This window comes from Nesoenas mayeri (assembly GCF_963082525.1).
Source record: "Nesoenas mayeri genome assembly, chromosome: 11".
Classification (NCBI taxonomy): domain Eukaryota; kingdom Metazoa; phylum Chordata; class Aves; order Columbiformes; family Columbidae; genus Nesoenas; species Nesoenas mayeri.
Genome location: NC_137563.1, coordinates 19,631,937 through 19,646,669, shown reverse-complemented (window position 1 = coordinate 19,646,669; position 14,733 = coordinate 19,631,937). Strand labels below are relative to the sequence as shown.

The 14,733-nt window shown below is 53.5% G+C and overlaps 1 protein-coding gene across 1 annotated transcript; it reads right to left on the bottom strand.

Moving 5' to 3' along the window:
* Nucleotides 1-243: 243 nt before the first annotated feature.
* On the bottom strand, nt 244-6,933 carry INSYN1 (inhibitory synaptic factor 1; the record flags this gene model as incomplete). Its single annotated transcript, XM_080351422.1, has 2 exons — nt 244-915; nt 6,757-6,933. The coding sequence occupies 2 exons, from the start codon at nt 6,931-6,933 to the stop codon at nt 244-246; spliced, it is 849 nt and encodes a 282-aa protein (XP_080207548.1).
* Between the last annotated feature and the right edge of the window lie 7,800 nt (nt 6,934-14,733).

The window sequence follows — 14,733 nt, the reverse complement described above, 5'->3', positions numbered from 1 at the left end:
CTCCATGATGGACGGTTTATTGATCGGAAGCTTCTGTCCACATAAAAACCAGTTTAAAATTCCCTGAGCCTCAAAAACGACCGGTAGGTAGTGGGGACATTTGTCTTCTTTGCCACCTTTTCATGTCAATTTTATTATTAGTATCGATTTATTGAAATATATATATTTATATATTTATATATATATTTTTCTGTCCCTCCCCAAGAGTCCCCCCATCCACCCGCCCTCCCCGAAATCCGTGCGTCAGTTCTTATTTTTCATTTTCTGCTTGGCCGGGATATAAGGCAGCACCGTCTGGGTGCTTTTGTCGGCTACGGTCTGGGTGCTGCTGTTCCTCGTCAGCCGCCGCGCTGGGGCTCCGCCACCGCCGCTGGAAGGATGCTTGGAAGGTGGCACCTTCCTCCCGGGTTCCTCGGGGCCATCATCCCCCAGGGACACCGTGCTGTCACCGTCCTGGTCGTCGTCGCAGCACAGAGCGTGGTAAAGCACCTTGTCGCTGAATCGCACCCGTTCCCGTGTGCCGGCCGGCCGGGGATGCGGGAGCTTCTGACCGGCTGTTGTGCTGCCAAACGCCTCCTCGCTGGAGGAATCCGGGGTCCCCCCGCCTCGGGGACCATTGGTGATGGGGATCCCCCCGTTCATCAGCCGGTAATCAGGCTGGCGGGATGACGGAGGCTGCGGCCGCGGGGGCTCAGGACCGTCGCCGGGGTCAGAGGGGGTGGAAGCATCCAGGAAGGAGCAGAATTCCCAGCTGTCGGAGAGGATGTCGGAGGTGGTGAAGTCGAGGGGTCCCAGCTCGAAGGCGCCTCCCCCCTTGTCGCTGCTGGACGTGCTGCTGGCTGTCGCCGTCGTCCAGTCATCCGGCTCCAGCTCGAACTCGAAGTCGGACGTCAGGCGGTCGATCTGGCTCACCACCTGCGGACAAACGGACGGACAGATGGGCAGGGAGGAGACACCGGACAGGACCCTCCCAGAATAAAACCCCGTCCCTAATTTTCTGCTGTTTTCCTCAGCACCACATGTGTGATGAGTTGGAGCCCCGAGCAGGGGCTGAAGCCTCGGGTGCCCCCACATGATTGGTACAGCAGGATGGGCCCTTCCCCGGGTGGCACTGCAGTCTGCCTTGTCCCCTGGAACCTTGAATGTCACCCCAAATCCCTGTGCGTGTAGCATCCATCAGTCCCTCACACTGCACTGTAGGAGCCACCAGCGGCTACCGCCTGGAAAAGGTGGCTCTGTAGGTGGGGAAACTGAGGCAGGGGGTGGAAAAGGTCCCAAGCTCATGGGACAAAATACATGGGAAGGTGCAAGGGGGTTGCAGGGACAACACTGTCGCCAACACTGTCACCCCCTACCACGCTGATGCGCTCGGTCCCCTGCTGCTGTGGCATCCGAATGGAGCCGGTGCTGTTTCTCTGTGCTACTTCTTGGTGGGTGTTTCTCTGTGTAGATACATGTGCGGGGGGGGGGGCTTTATTTTGGGTGGGAGGCACAGCACGACGTGAAAATTCAACTCAGTAGCAGTCTGAAATGCGTATTTTTGGCAGGGTGGCTGCCTCGCCCCCCCAGCTCTCCAGGGATGCTGGCAGAGGGCCTGGCCGGCCCCAGCGCTGCCAAGCAGGGGGTGGGCAGCGGCAGACTAGGAGGGGGTCCAGGGGGAACCCCTTGACACCCCCAGTATCTGTTTGTGCACCCAACTGATGCATTTTATCCTTTCCCCACCTCCCTGCCATGAGCACCCCTGGGCATTGGGCCCTCCCGCGGCTCTCTGGCCCCTCCATCCCGCACTCGGAGCATCTGGGAACAAAAAAACCCCTTTGCTTGGCTTTTTCCAGGTGCTTTCTTCATGGATTTTTGTTTTTCTGGTTATTTGGCATCACTGCCTTTCTTTCTCTGTCTTTTTTCCTTGCCTTGCCCTTCTGCACATCCTTTCCTGGTGGAAATCAGCCACAAAATTCCCCGAATAAGGGAGGGAAGACAAATCAGTGGGCGATATCTTGCCAGACACATCTTAATTCCTTCTCCTCACACCCCGCTGTATCTCTGCGGGTGCCACGGTTCACCAACGGGTGTCAGACTTCCTCATCCCTAGGAATAATTAACCACGGCACATCTCTCCATAATTTTTATGCTGCCGTTATCCCATAACTCCATTTTTTCCGGCACTTTTGCTGAGGGGAAACTGAGGCCTTGGGCTCAGACACCATCCTTGTGCTGGGTGACCTCAAGAGGTACTAATACTACTTAATGGCCTCTATCAGTCCCACTTGGGATCCCCACGCTGCTCAGGAGCACAGATAAGCTCAGCCTAGGCCTGGTAGTCCCCTCCTGAGCTGTGCTGCATGGGGACCTGTTCCCAGCCCCATGGGTGGCTTTTCTCCTTGAAGGTACATGGAAGCTGGGAGGATCCACGTCAAAGTCTTGAAATTAGATAAGGTGATTGCTTCTGTTCCCAAAGCACTGCCAGATATTTTTCTCCCCTTTTTTTTCCCTCTGGGGAAGAAAGGGTGAAAAAGGAAGAAAAGAGCAAAAATAAAAAAAGACCTTTCTTGGTGACAAGAAAAAAATAGGAGAAAGGGCAGGAAAAGAGCTGTCTCTGGGAAACACCCAGCTATTATTATTTTTTAATAAGGCAGCAAATGATTCTGCTGAAATCCTCTGCTAAGATGAGATCACCTCTGTTTTGACGGAGGTGATTATAACACCAAGTTCGGGGTGAGCATCTCCATGGGCTTCCAGTTGGGTCCCTGTCACCCAGGGTCCCTGCTCATCCTCATTAAACGGACCCGCTGCAGTTTGGGCTTGGTGGGTGCCGGGAGGTGGCACATCCCCACCACGGCACACAGGGATTAGTGTCACATCGGCGGTGGCTCAGTTGGAGCTATTTTTAGGAGCATTTTTCCTATTTTAAACGGGTGGTGGTGACAGCGGGGGGGGTGTTAAATACCTATGTGACACTTGGCACCTGCTGAGGATTTAAATGTAAAGCAGGATTTGGTGTTTTCTCCCTGCTTTTCCATGGAGAGGAATGGATGATTCAGACCTGGGTGGTTCAGGTTGAAACCCCAGCGATGCTCTTGTCCCCTCTGTCCCCCTACAAGCAGGTGATGAGAGTTGGAGTGTCCTTGGGTGTCATAGGGGTGACTGAGAGAGGACATGTCCCCATCCTCCCTCACCTTTAGGTTTTACCTCGTTGCAAAGAGCCACCTTTTGTTTTGGGACAGCAGAACATTTCTGCTCAAAACAGTGGGAAAATAGGGAGCAAAAATAATTCCCCTTAAACTTGGGTTGGTGTCACCAAGGGGCTTCATCCCACTGCCCCAGATTGGGTGTTTTACCTTCCCAGCTGAGGCAGAGGTTGAACATCTGGAGCGTTGTTGTTTTTCTAATGAGATTTTTGGTTGTCGGCTGCAAATCAAGCAGGAAGGTCCCTGGCTTGGTGGCTCCAGCTGTTGGCCGTGCTGTTTCCTAGCGAGGAGCTAAACCTCCTCAAAGCTCAAAAAGGTACTGGAGAGGTGAGGGACGAGGTGGGAGGACAAGAGGGGACGTCAAAGGCTTGGTGGCCTTCGGCAATGCAAATATTCCCGGTGGTGGGGAAGGAGCTGAAAGATGCTGGGATCAAAGTGCATTTGACGCCATCGCCTTGAACATCAATTCCTTCCTCTGAGGAAGAAAAGAGCCTCTGGCAGAGCCCCCGCGACCCCACAGCCAAACACTCCCGGAGCAGGGACCTTCTGCATCTCCCAAACCTCTCTCTGGCACAGACAAGGTGAGTAAATATTTAATAAGGAATAAATGATTAATTGGAGCTCGCAAAGAGGAGCTGGGTTACAGGGGCCTCTCTTCCCCGAGCTAATGCTTATAAATGATCACGCCGTGGATCTTGGGATCATTTGTAAGATCGTCAGCTGCTAGATAGTTCAAAAATCATCACGCAGATCTCTAAAACAGGTTATTATTAGAATAATAAGCCGCCTTCTTGCTGTGAACTTTCCCAGGCATTCCCAGCTAATCATGACATTATTATTTATTATCATAAGGGGCTGCAGGAAGGATTTTCCTCCTGCCCAAGGCTTGGAGGGGACCCCTCAGTGCTTGGTGGGCCCCTACTTCTCTCGTGTCAGGATTATAGCAGTGATAGGACCCATCCCATAGGATTTAGAATTTGCACATAGGGAGACTTGCATAGATGTTTGGTTTTATTTCCCACCTCTCAATATACCCCAGGGGTGGTTTCCAAACCCCACCACTAATCCAAGGGTTGGAAAAAAGCTCAGCCTTGCAGTGAAGACACCTGGGACCTCCTGGCACATCTTTTTCCCCGTGGCATCACCCATATTCCCATGGGAAGAGGCCGGGGCGGCAGCATTGACGGAAGCGCCTTCCCCGCCTGTCTCTTGCCCGCTTTCTACTTCCAGTGTGCCTTTTCAATCAAAGCTTTTAATAATAATTTTCCCCACACATAATACAGCCCTGTCGTGGAGCGCTGGGGAATAATTATATACACAAAAGGGAAAAGAGGGAGAGTGGGAGCGGAGAAACTGGTAAAACAGCATCCTGAATCGAACGGACATCTGGAGCGACAGCCATCAAGTGGGGACTGTTCTGGGGAGCTGTGGATGGTGTCTGACCCAGGGTCCCTCCAGCATCATGCAGGGAAGGGCAAAACAGAGGAGGTGACTGCAGGGATGGACATTTTTGAAGCCTTCATGGCACCTCCGTTGGAGAATACACTGATACTGCAAGTGCCAGGGCCCTGTGGGCACTAATGGGATTTAATGACCCCAAGCAGCCCCTCCTAAGACCCCCACTCATGAGCCCATTTAGGCTCAGGGCTATCAGTGTGGGGCTGCAGAGTTGCCTGTCCCCAGCCTTGTCCCCATGCCCTGGCCCTCACCTCACCATATGCAAGGTAGACAACCACAGGGACTTATTTGTTTTTATAGTTTTCTCTTTCAGCAATATCCTAGAGCTCACGATTTGCCAGCCTGCTGTCTAGCACACGCTTTTCTGGGTGGGCTTGAAAGATTTCCACGTAACATGTTGCCATCACACTAGCTAGGAGTGACCTAGAAGACAAGGGATTGGATTTCCAAAGACTCTAATGCCCAACACCTTGTGGATTTGGCAAAAACCAGACCTCTGTTTCTATGGAGCTGCTGGAGCCCAGTTTCTCCTGGTGGGACTGGTGTATTTTAGCTCTGGAGCCTGCTCTTTCACTGAGTTTGATGCTGTTTTGTCTAAGTATAAATTCAACTAATTGCTGCAAAGTTTTATGGGTATGTTGTAGGAGCTGTGGAGAAGGGTTGAAGTTTAGGACCCACCTTGTGATGGGGACCTCGTGGCTGACCTGGTTTTATTGCTCCATGACGTGAGGAGCAGTTCCAGGACAGCTATGGGATCCAGCCTGGGAGGTTGGGTCACCAGCGTCTAGGGACATGCTTACAACAATGTGTCCCCAGGGAATGTGTCCTCAGGTCACCTTCTCCTCTTCTCCACTCTGACACTCGCATACAATGTGACTTGGGCAGCCTACCAAGGATCCTGCAGGGATGCTCAAGGTTCTTCTGACCCTAAGAGCTGGACGGGGACCCCATGGAGCTACCCATGGCTTGGTGGGAAACACAACTCAGCCTCAGTTCTGAAACGGTAAGGGATTTGTCCCATCCCAGTCGTCCTTAGCCCTCCGCACCCTTGGCAAGAGGGATGCTTGTAGGATCGTGGTGGTCCCATGGGCTGAACTGACACATCCTCACTTTCAAGGCCTCTTTAAGCTCCCGGACCAGCATGAAGTGAGCTCGTGCTAAATGGAAAATAGCTCTGCCTCCTGATTATTACCATTATCACTATTTTTAATTCACCAGAGATTCATCAAAGGGGTTTTGGGCTTCCATGTTGACATTGTGGGAATCAGGGGGGCTTTTTGCTTTGAGTGGCCAGGTTTGTTTTCGGCTGCAGGAAGCCACAAGAGGAGGAAGGACAATCTCTAGGGATGCTCTGGCTGGATTATGTCACCTGCATAGATGTCCTAAATTACTAGCCCTGGCCAGGTTCACTTCCCCTCCACCTTGGAGATGTGTTACCCAAAGCCTTGAGCCCTAGAAATAATAAATTCCCCTCCAAACCCACTCTGCAGTGCCACTGCACTGGGAGGAAACTCCAACCACACTTTATATGTGTGTATGTGCATACATACATATATATATATATATATATATATGTTTTTTTTTTTCAGGAGCAATGGACCCCAACAGCCAGGCTATGGGACAGACTTTGACCCCCTGTCCAGCCCATGGACCCCATAATTGCACCCTGGGATGACACCAGTATTTTCAGTGCCCTCTGCAATGCCCAAATCCCTGTTTGGAAAAGGGGTCTGAAAAACAGCCCCCAGGCAGAGCAGAGCCAACTCCACGCCTGCCGCACAGCACCAGCAGCCCCAGTGTGCGACCTCTTGGTGCTTCTCCCACCATCAGCACCCACAGAGTTGCTGCCTCGGCTGGGCCACCCAACTCTGAGCAAACCCCAGTGTCAATGTCAAGAGCAATTTTACAAAACACAGCTATTTTTTTCTCCCCTCTCTTTTTGAAAATCCTTATTGCAAACCAGCCGGGCTGATGGGTTGTGGGTTCTCAGCTGGTTCTGCTCCCCCCAGCCCAGTCCCAGGGGCAGGGGACAGACAGTGGGACGCGGCACCTCCATTTGGGACCAGTAGCTCCCACGACCCGCTGCAATGACACCCTGGGGCGTTCCTACCTCCCGGAGCTCCTTGGCCACCTCCTTGAGCTCCTGTAAGATGCCTTCCAGTTGTCCGATCACCATTTTCATCCGATTCCGGATCCTTTCCCTTTCACAGTTACTCCTGCTGCTGCTACAATTGCTGCTGCTGGGGTGGTCACTGGGCTGCCTGTCCTGGCAGGTCTGGGTGTCCATCCTTCCCTACCGGCCTCGGTTCCCGGCCCCAACGGCTCTGTCCATCCTGCTCCCCACTAGCCGGGTGGCCTGGCGTCCGCGCAGCCCCTCTCGGCCGGGGAGCTTTCAACATCTTAACGTTCCCCTGCCTCCAGGAAAGTCCCAGCCGCACGCTCGCCTCCCTGCGAGGTCGGGGGCTCCGATTCGGAGCGGGGAGCAGGGTCGCGACGTACCATGCGGAGTGGGGAACGCTGCAGAGAAGGCTCAGCCGGTGGCCGTGGGGAGGTGTGGGGCTGCCATGGGGCGAGTGGAGGAGGCGAGCAGGGTTTCACCTGCCTGCTGCGGTGGAGCAGGAGGAGGAAGAGTCGCTCAGATGTCCCAGGAAGCTAAAATCCAGCGGCTGCTCCCCGATGCCAGGGAGGTGGACGTGGGGCTGGACGCCCCCAGGGAGTGATGCTGCTCCCTGCGCCGGGCCCTCGCTCCGGGATCGCCAGCTCCAACGCTGGGTGGTTGTGGTGGGGGGTCTCCCAGCCCGGCACAGGTGTCCTGGGGAGCCCAGGGTCCCCTCCTGCAAGGACAGACAAACAGACAATGTGAGGGAGCCATTCCTTCTGCAGCTGGGAAGTTGAGGGGTGGCTCTGCCCACTCTCTCCTTGCCTTGGTCACAGCCCTGGCATGAGAACAAGCCTCTGGGTACCCCCTCAGTAGGTCCCCCTGGGTTGGGAAGGGGTGGCAGGTTGGAGCCTGGCACTGACCCTGGTACCCCTCTTCTACTTGCCCCCAGTTTGAGACCCAGAGACTCAGTGCAGTGGGGTCTCATGGAGCCAGATGGATGGATAGACAGACAGACAGACAGACATGCATCTCAGGAACTTACTGTTGCAATCCAGACCCCGTTTGGCTCCAGTCCAAGCTCTTTCTTGTCCTTTTTTCCCCCCTTCTCCTTTTCTTACTTCCTCCTCCTCCTCCTCTTCCTCCTCCCTCAGGGCTATTGCGTGGCACAAGAGGAGTCCGGGGCCACTTTCCTTTGGCTGCTGTCAGAAGGAGTGAGACGTTACCGGAGGTGACAGCCCGCCGTTGGGGGGGGGGGGGGGTGGGCGGAGACACGTCCCGGGGGACCCCTCCGCTTTGGTAGGGGTGTCAGACAGCCCCCTCCCCACCTTTACCCTCCATTCCGGGTTCAAGCCCCAACCCCGACTCGGCAGAGGAGAGGGAGGAGAAAAACCCACCTTGCCCCCAAATGCCCCCCCCACTTCCCGCGGTGACGGGGGGGTAAAGCAGCACGGGCGGAGGCGGAGCAGGCTGGGGGGGCGCATCCCCCCAGCTCGGGGGTGCGCACAGGGAGCGGGGGGGGTCCCGATATGCTCGCGTCTCCATCCCAGGTACCCCGTCCTCCATCCCCGGTACCCGCATCCTCCGGGGCACCGGGGATGGAGAATGTCGGTGCCCGCGTCTTCCATCTCCGGTACCCGCATCCTCCATCCCCGCTGCTCGCAACCTCCAACCCCGATACCCGCATCCCCGCATCCTCTGTACCCGCATCCTCCATACCCGTACCCGCATCCCCCCCACCCTCCCCGGTGCCCCCGCACCCACCCCCGGTGCCCTCGGGACCGACCGGCAGCAGCGATCGCGGCTCAGGGCCGGCCGCTCCCCGGGCGCCGGGCGGGTGGAACGGGGCGGGCGGCGCCCGGCGCCCCGGGCTGAGCCATGGGGCGGGCGGAGCGGCGGTGGGCGCCCGGCCCCCCCCTGCCCCCGCCGCAGCCTCCCCGCGGCTCCCGGTTCGGCTCGTCCCGGTGGCTGCTGTGTCAGAGAAAGGGGCTGAGCCTCCGCCGGGCGGGGGGGGCTTAAAGGGGCCGGGAGCCCCTTTGCAAGGTGAGGAGCGGGGAAGGGGGCAGCGCTGGGGGAAACTGAGGCAGGGCTGGGAGGGGGTGCCGTGCTTGGGTGGGGGTCCCTTGCTTGAGGGGTGGCTGTGCCTCAGTTTCCCCGCTCTATTCCCCCCTCTAAATAATAACCTCATTAAGGCTGGTCACTTCTGAATGCAAAATGTACACACACCCCTCCGCCACTGCCACCCCAAGGGGCATATTTGGGGTTAATTTCTGCGGGATTTGTAAAAAATATCAGTGCGTTCAGGGTGCAGGAGAATCATTCTAGCAGAGGTTTCTACTGCAGAACTTGCCTGGGCAGGAGGAAAATAACAACCATGGGTCCGAGCATGTATGTGTGGGATCTGATGTGGAGGGGACCAAAACGAGGGGAAGGAATCAGCCCAAAGTAGGGATCTGTCCTGGGAAAATCCAGCCAGCAACGGGAGCAAGGAGAATTTCTTGTCCTAGAGCTGAACCGCGACAATAGGTGGCAATCCCAGGTCTGCGGGAGGCGAGACGGTGTGTGTGCATACGTGTTAGTTATTGCCTCCTACCGGGTGCGTTTGAAAGTGCTGAACACACTTTTTGGCGTGGACCTGAACTGACTCATCCTTCAGCGAGCAGCTCATTGCGAGGTCATGGTTTGGGGGCTCCTCTGATTCCCGTGGGATGTGCAGGTTGAGACCCAGCGTTGGATCCGTGGGATGGCAGCAATGCTGGGTGCGTGGCGGAGTCAGTGAGCAATCCCTCAGTGCATAGCTTGATTATAATTATGCTTTCCAGGGTAACAGCATGGCCGGTGGGAAGTTTTCAGCAGGAGCCTCCTCTGTAAAACAATTTCCACCTAAAGCTCAGCCAGGCACAACGTGGTCACCGGGGTCCCCAGCGACGACGACACTCTCTCCTTCTCTCCCAGGCTTTGATTTCCTATAACAGGTTAACGGCAGCTCACGCTCTGCCTCTCTCGTTAACCAGGCAGAAACAAAAATCAGTGGGGATATTAGGACAGTAAATTGGGGAAAGAGTGGAGGTGGCAAAAGTGAGACAGAGGTGCTGCTCCTGGGAAATCCACCTTTGCCTGGTGATGCAGGACTGGGTCAGCTCTCACCTCGAATGCACACAGCAGTTCCGGGAAAGGCAATAAAAATGACTTTGGTCAGAGGAGGACCTGAATAAACTACAGTGGGGAATAAAATGAGTGAGTGAGAAGTGGGCTGGGGAGAAAACTTGCTCTTCTCTCCCATAGGTATCTGCTCATTGCCCCTGTGATGGGTACCAGCAGCCTGAGGACTTTGGGTCCAGGTCAGGTTGATGTAAGATGCTTGAAAATACCCGTTATCAGTGCTGGAGAGCAGGACTCTAAGCGTTGGCGTGGCGCAGAAACCTGCCTTGGAAAGCCTTGGAAAACCTAAGGCAGCAGAAACGTCCCTGCAGGGATGTCCAAAGCCTCCAGTGTGAGGTTGAAGGCTGGAGCCGTGTTTCCTACCACCTTCTGGAACCCTCTGGATGGAGGTCCTCAGGTGTCCCACCCATTTATTTGCTGCTTTGCAAGGCCTGAATTCCACCCCCCGTGAAGAACTCAGCATCTCGTGTCCCTTGTGACTGGTCCATGTCCCCCATCTCCCTGCCAGACATCCTCTTCTAACCCATTGACCTTCCTCAGGGTCTCCCAGAGGAGCTGGGGGGGAATCCCCAAATGCTGCCCAGCTTTGGTACCCACTGATGGAGTGTCAGGGTGTCCCCGCGGGAGGGACATAGCCAGAGCATAATGGAGAGAGAGAAATGGTTTAATTCTCACCTCCCTAATCTCTTTCCCTCCCTCACTCTACAATCTTTATTTATGCCTTTCACTAGATCTGATTTCCCAGGGATTTTCCCATTCCAGCAGGAAAACTGCTGGGAGGGGATTTCTCTGCAAAAGCTTTCGGCCTCACAGGCAGTTTATTTTCCAGGCTGGTTCCTGCGGGGTGGCTCTCAGCTCAGCAAGGCTTAGCAGGGCAGCCCCATGGCAGGGGGTCCCCTCTATCACCCCCAAATCTCCCTTTGCGTCCCCAGAATGGAGCTGGTCCCCATCATCACGCTGCTGGCAGGTGCTCTTCGCCACCGAGCCCGCTGATGTATCGCTTCCCCGCCGTGACTCACTGGCACAGATGTAATTTCTAATTAAATAGCGATTCTTTTCAGAGCCATTTATTTCTGTTTCTTTTGTATTTTGATTGGAGTGTCAGTCAGTTTTTCACCAGTTTGTCAATTCCTCTTTCCCTAAAGATTAGCTAGGGGAGATGTGAGAATACAGAAATACATGTTAGCAGCACCGAGCCCGGGAGCAGCTCAGGTCCCAGCCGCCCAGGGAAAACCCACAGAGAATATGGTAAGAAACTGAGAAGGAGAAAGAAAATAATCCCCCAAGAAGCCTTTGCTTTGAGCAGTGTTTCAAAATCTGCTTTTTTCCCCATTTCCATCGCTTTTCCACAGCCTGCAGATCTGCGATTCCCATCCTGCGGCACCAGACGGTGCATCCCTCTGGGAGAAACATCCTTCTCCTGGATCCGCATGTTCCTTGGGCCATTTGAAACACGAGACATGGAAATTCAGCTCGGAGATGCTCCAAAATGTGGCGCTGGATGCTGGTTTGGGGGTTCCCCTACCTGCTGGGATTTTGGCTCCCTGGGGCGAAATCAAAATCCTCACTCTCAGTGATAAATAGAGATTTTTTTGGTGAGATGGCCCATGATGGGCTCTTTTTGGGGGTGAGGATGAGGTGGTAGAAACTACCACTGGTGTTGAGCTGTGATGGTTTTGCTCAGCCAATGTGCTCAGGCCACGTGTTGCAGCCGGATGATTTCAGGTCGACTTGTTGCTTTTAAGTGGATAGACAGAAAAAAAAGCCTATTAAAATGGAGTGGCAATGTGGGTGTGACCCGTGAAACCAACCATTTTGGTGGGAACAGGACGTGGGAAAACTCACAACTGCTTTCCAAAGACGCTTGCAAAATGGGAACCTTCTCCTACCCTGAGAAAAACGTTGTATTTTAAAGAATTGGTGTATCTTGATGGATATTGTATATCCCATCGTGTAGGGCTGTTGGCCTGTGTTATACTGACTTGTCCAGCTCTTGTATAAAGCATCACCCCATCTGACAGCCCAAACAACCCCAAAAACACTCAACCAACCAACCAACCAACCAACCAACCAACCAACCAACCAACCAACCAACCAACCAACCAACCAACCAACCAACCTCCCTGAGGCTTTTAGCCCAGACACATCCCACCTGAGGAAGGTGGGACCATCAATATAAAAGGATTCAAGAGGCACCAGCCTCCCTTTAAAGGGTCACAGAGTGAGGGTGGGTTTTTTTTGCTGTCTGTTTCTTGGCAAGAGGAGGTTGTCCCCATGCAAGCTGTGGAGGAGCTGGCACCGATGAGCAGTGAGTAACCCCAAAGTAGCGCTCTTCTACCTGGCATTGGGTCCTTGGGGTTTATTTCCAAATTCTTTAGAGGCTGTGTGGTCTGAGCTTCTTTTAATGAAGCTTTGCTGTTGTTTTATTTATGGGGCTCCTGCTGTGGGGCTGGAATGGGGTTGTGTGTGGCTCCCTCCATCACCACAGTAGCTGAAAGTCCTGTGGAAATGTTGCTTTTTTCCCTTAATATTTAACAACTTGGTCTCAGATGGAGCCAGGGAATCCTCATCATTTCCACCCTGCCCCCACCCTTTTCTGGGTGGACAGAGCTGGGAACACCCTGTTTTCATGGGTCTGGGTGTCTCTGGGCTCAGGGAGATGTGTCTGATGTATCTGCACACCCTAATTAAATTCTCATTGGGGAAAGCGCACAGGGCTGGCGTTGAAGTATGAAATGAAGTAGGCAGGGAGTAGGGAGAGCAAATATTAGCGCTCTTAATGGCCTTTTGTTTTACTAGCGAAACCACTATTAATCACCCCGGCGAGGGGAGCCCGGGCTGCTCGGGGATGGTTTCTCTGTGCAAACAAATGAGCGGAGGGGAGAACTTTGAGTGTCCTGGATTCTGTGGGTGTCCTAAATGCATGTTTTTGGGTTTGCTGGAGAGATAGAGGTGTCTTTGGGGGAGGGCAAGAGGTTCCTGTGGGGATGAAAACCCTTGGGTGATGCTTTCTGCTGAAAGAGCAGGTGCCATCAATGCTCTGTGCCTCAGTTTCCCTTTGGTTTCTGTGTTTGGGCTGAAAGTGCTCCAGGAGAGCAGGGAAGGTCTCGGGAGGCTGGTGGGGAGTGGACACCAGGGTCTGGGGTGAAAAAACGCGATTCTGGTCCTTAGCCTGGACTCAGAGTTGAGGCCCTGGAAAGCATCTCCTGGGGTCAAGCATTAAAGACTATTTTCTGCCTTCCTCAGCTTGTCTAGTTTGGAGTTTCACGTGCTACGTTTTAAGTGGAAACCTTTCATAAAGGCGCTGATTTGGAGTGTGGCTCAGCAGGCCCTGTGCTCCTCCGGGTCCCGAGGACCAGGGATGCAGCAAAGCTGGGCTTAGAGGAGCCCCAGCAGTGGCCAAGGGCTGTGGGCCAGTGCTGGAACTCAACAGCAAAATGGATTTTTCCAGCTGCTTTTCAAAAAAATAAAAACAAACCCAAACCCTACCCAAATAAATGCTGAAAGGAAAAATAAGCCTTTCCCCAAAGCTTTGGAAGAGGGTTTTCCAGCTTCCCTTGCACTTTCTTTTCCCTTCGAGGGATGCAGCATCAGCAATGACGTTCTGTGAATGAAATGCTGATTTGGCCCAAAATTACATATTTTTTTTGCTTCATTTGACACCTGCCAGGATGATCATACCCCAGCAGGATGGTGCTGGGACAAGAGATGTCCTTGGGAGCTCTGGGCTCGGTCCTGTCCTTGGGGAGACCCTCTGCGAGGAGAATACCAAGCAGATGGGCCCGACCTGCGCCAAGGGGACCTTGTGCTAATCTCATTTTCGTGTGTTGCAAAGTGCCTGCATTCAGGATTAGGCTGACTCCTTGGGCTTCATTTACATTTTGAAAAGCCTTGTCCGTGACCTTATCCAAGTTTCTGGCTCTCCTTCCTCCCCAGTTCTATGAGGGCCGAGCCGTGCTGTGTCAGAGATGCTCCAGTGTCGGTTATATATTTATATAGGAAGGATAAGATCAGTGGGTTCAGGGATGTGCTGCTTTGTCAGCTTTGGAGTTCCCAATTAATTTTGGGGACTGTTTAGTCTATAACAGCAAAGTTAAATTTGCAGGACTACATCTGCAGGAGCCAGTTGAGCATGTCAGTGGTCCAGGCAGAGCCTGACCACAGCGATGCTTGCTGAGAAGACTTGGATTTAAGGATTTCTTGATATTTCCTGATAACTTCACCCCAGATTTTCTTAACTTTCTTGTTTATTTGGATCATTGTGGTGCCGGGATGTGGAGACGGAATCTCTGGGTGCTGTATGTGACTATCACGAGGGCTGGATGTAATTACAGCATCTTCTCCTGCTGGGCTGGTATCTCAGTGTTGAAGCTGGGAACGTGAGAGCTGAGCCCTGGCAGGGGAAAGGTGACCTTGCTTGGGAAGGTTTCCCTTTCAAATTCTTCATGATTTATGGCGTGCAAGGATAAATAATTAATCAGTGAGGCCTGTGGTCCTGGAGGGCGATGGTGTGCTGATGTGGTTGGTTCTGGGCTAGGACTTAGGATGGTGGAAAAGCTTTCCCCATTTTGGCCACTGTCTCCTTCTTATTTCACTGGTCAGAAGCTGCTGTTGCCTACCTGGAAATATTAATATTAATGAAGTAATTAATTACTGCTCCTATCTCAGCAGTGCCCATCCCCATGGTGTCTGAGCCATCATTGGTGTTCCAGTTGCAATCGGCTCGTTAGCCAAAATAGAAATTTCTATCAAAATTGCTTTCAAACTGCATCTTTTCTTTTGCAATAGGAATGGAAAAGCAAAATCACAGGGAGTTTCCAAATGCAA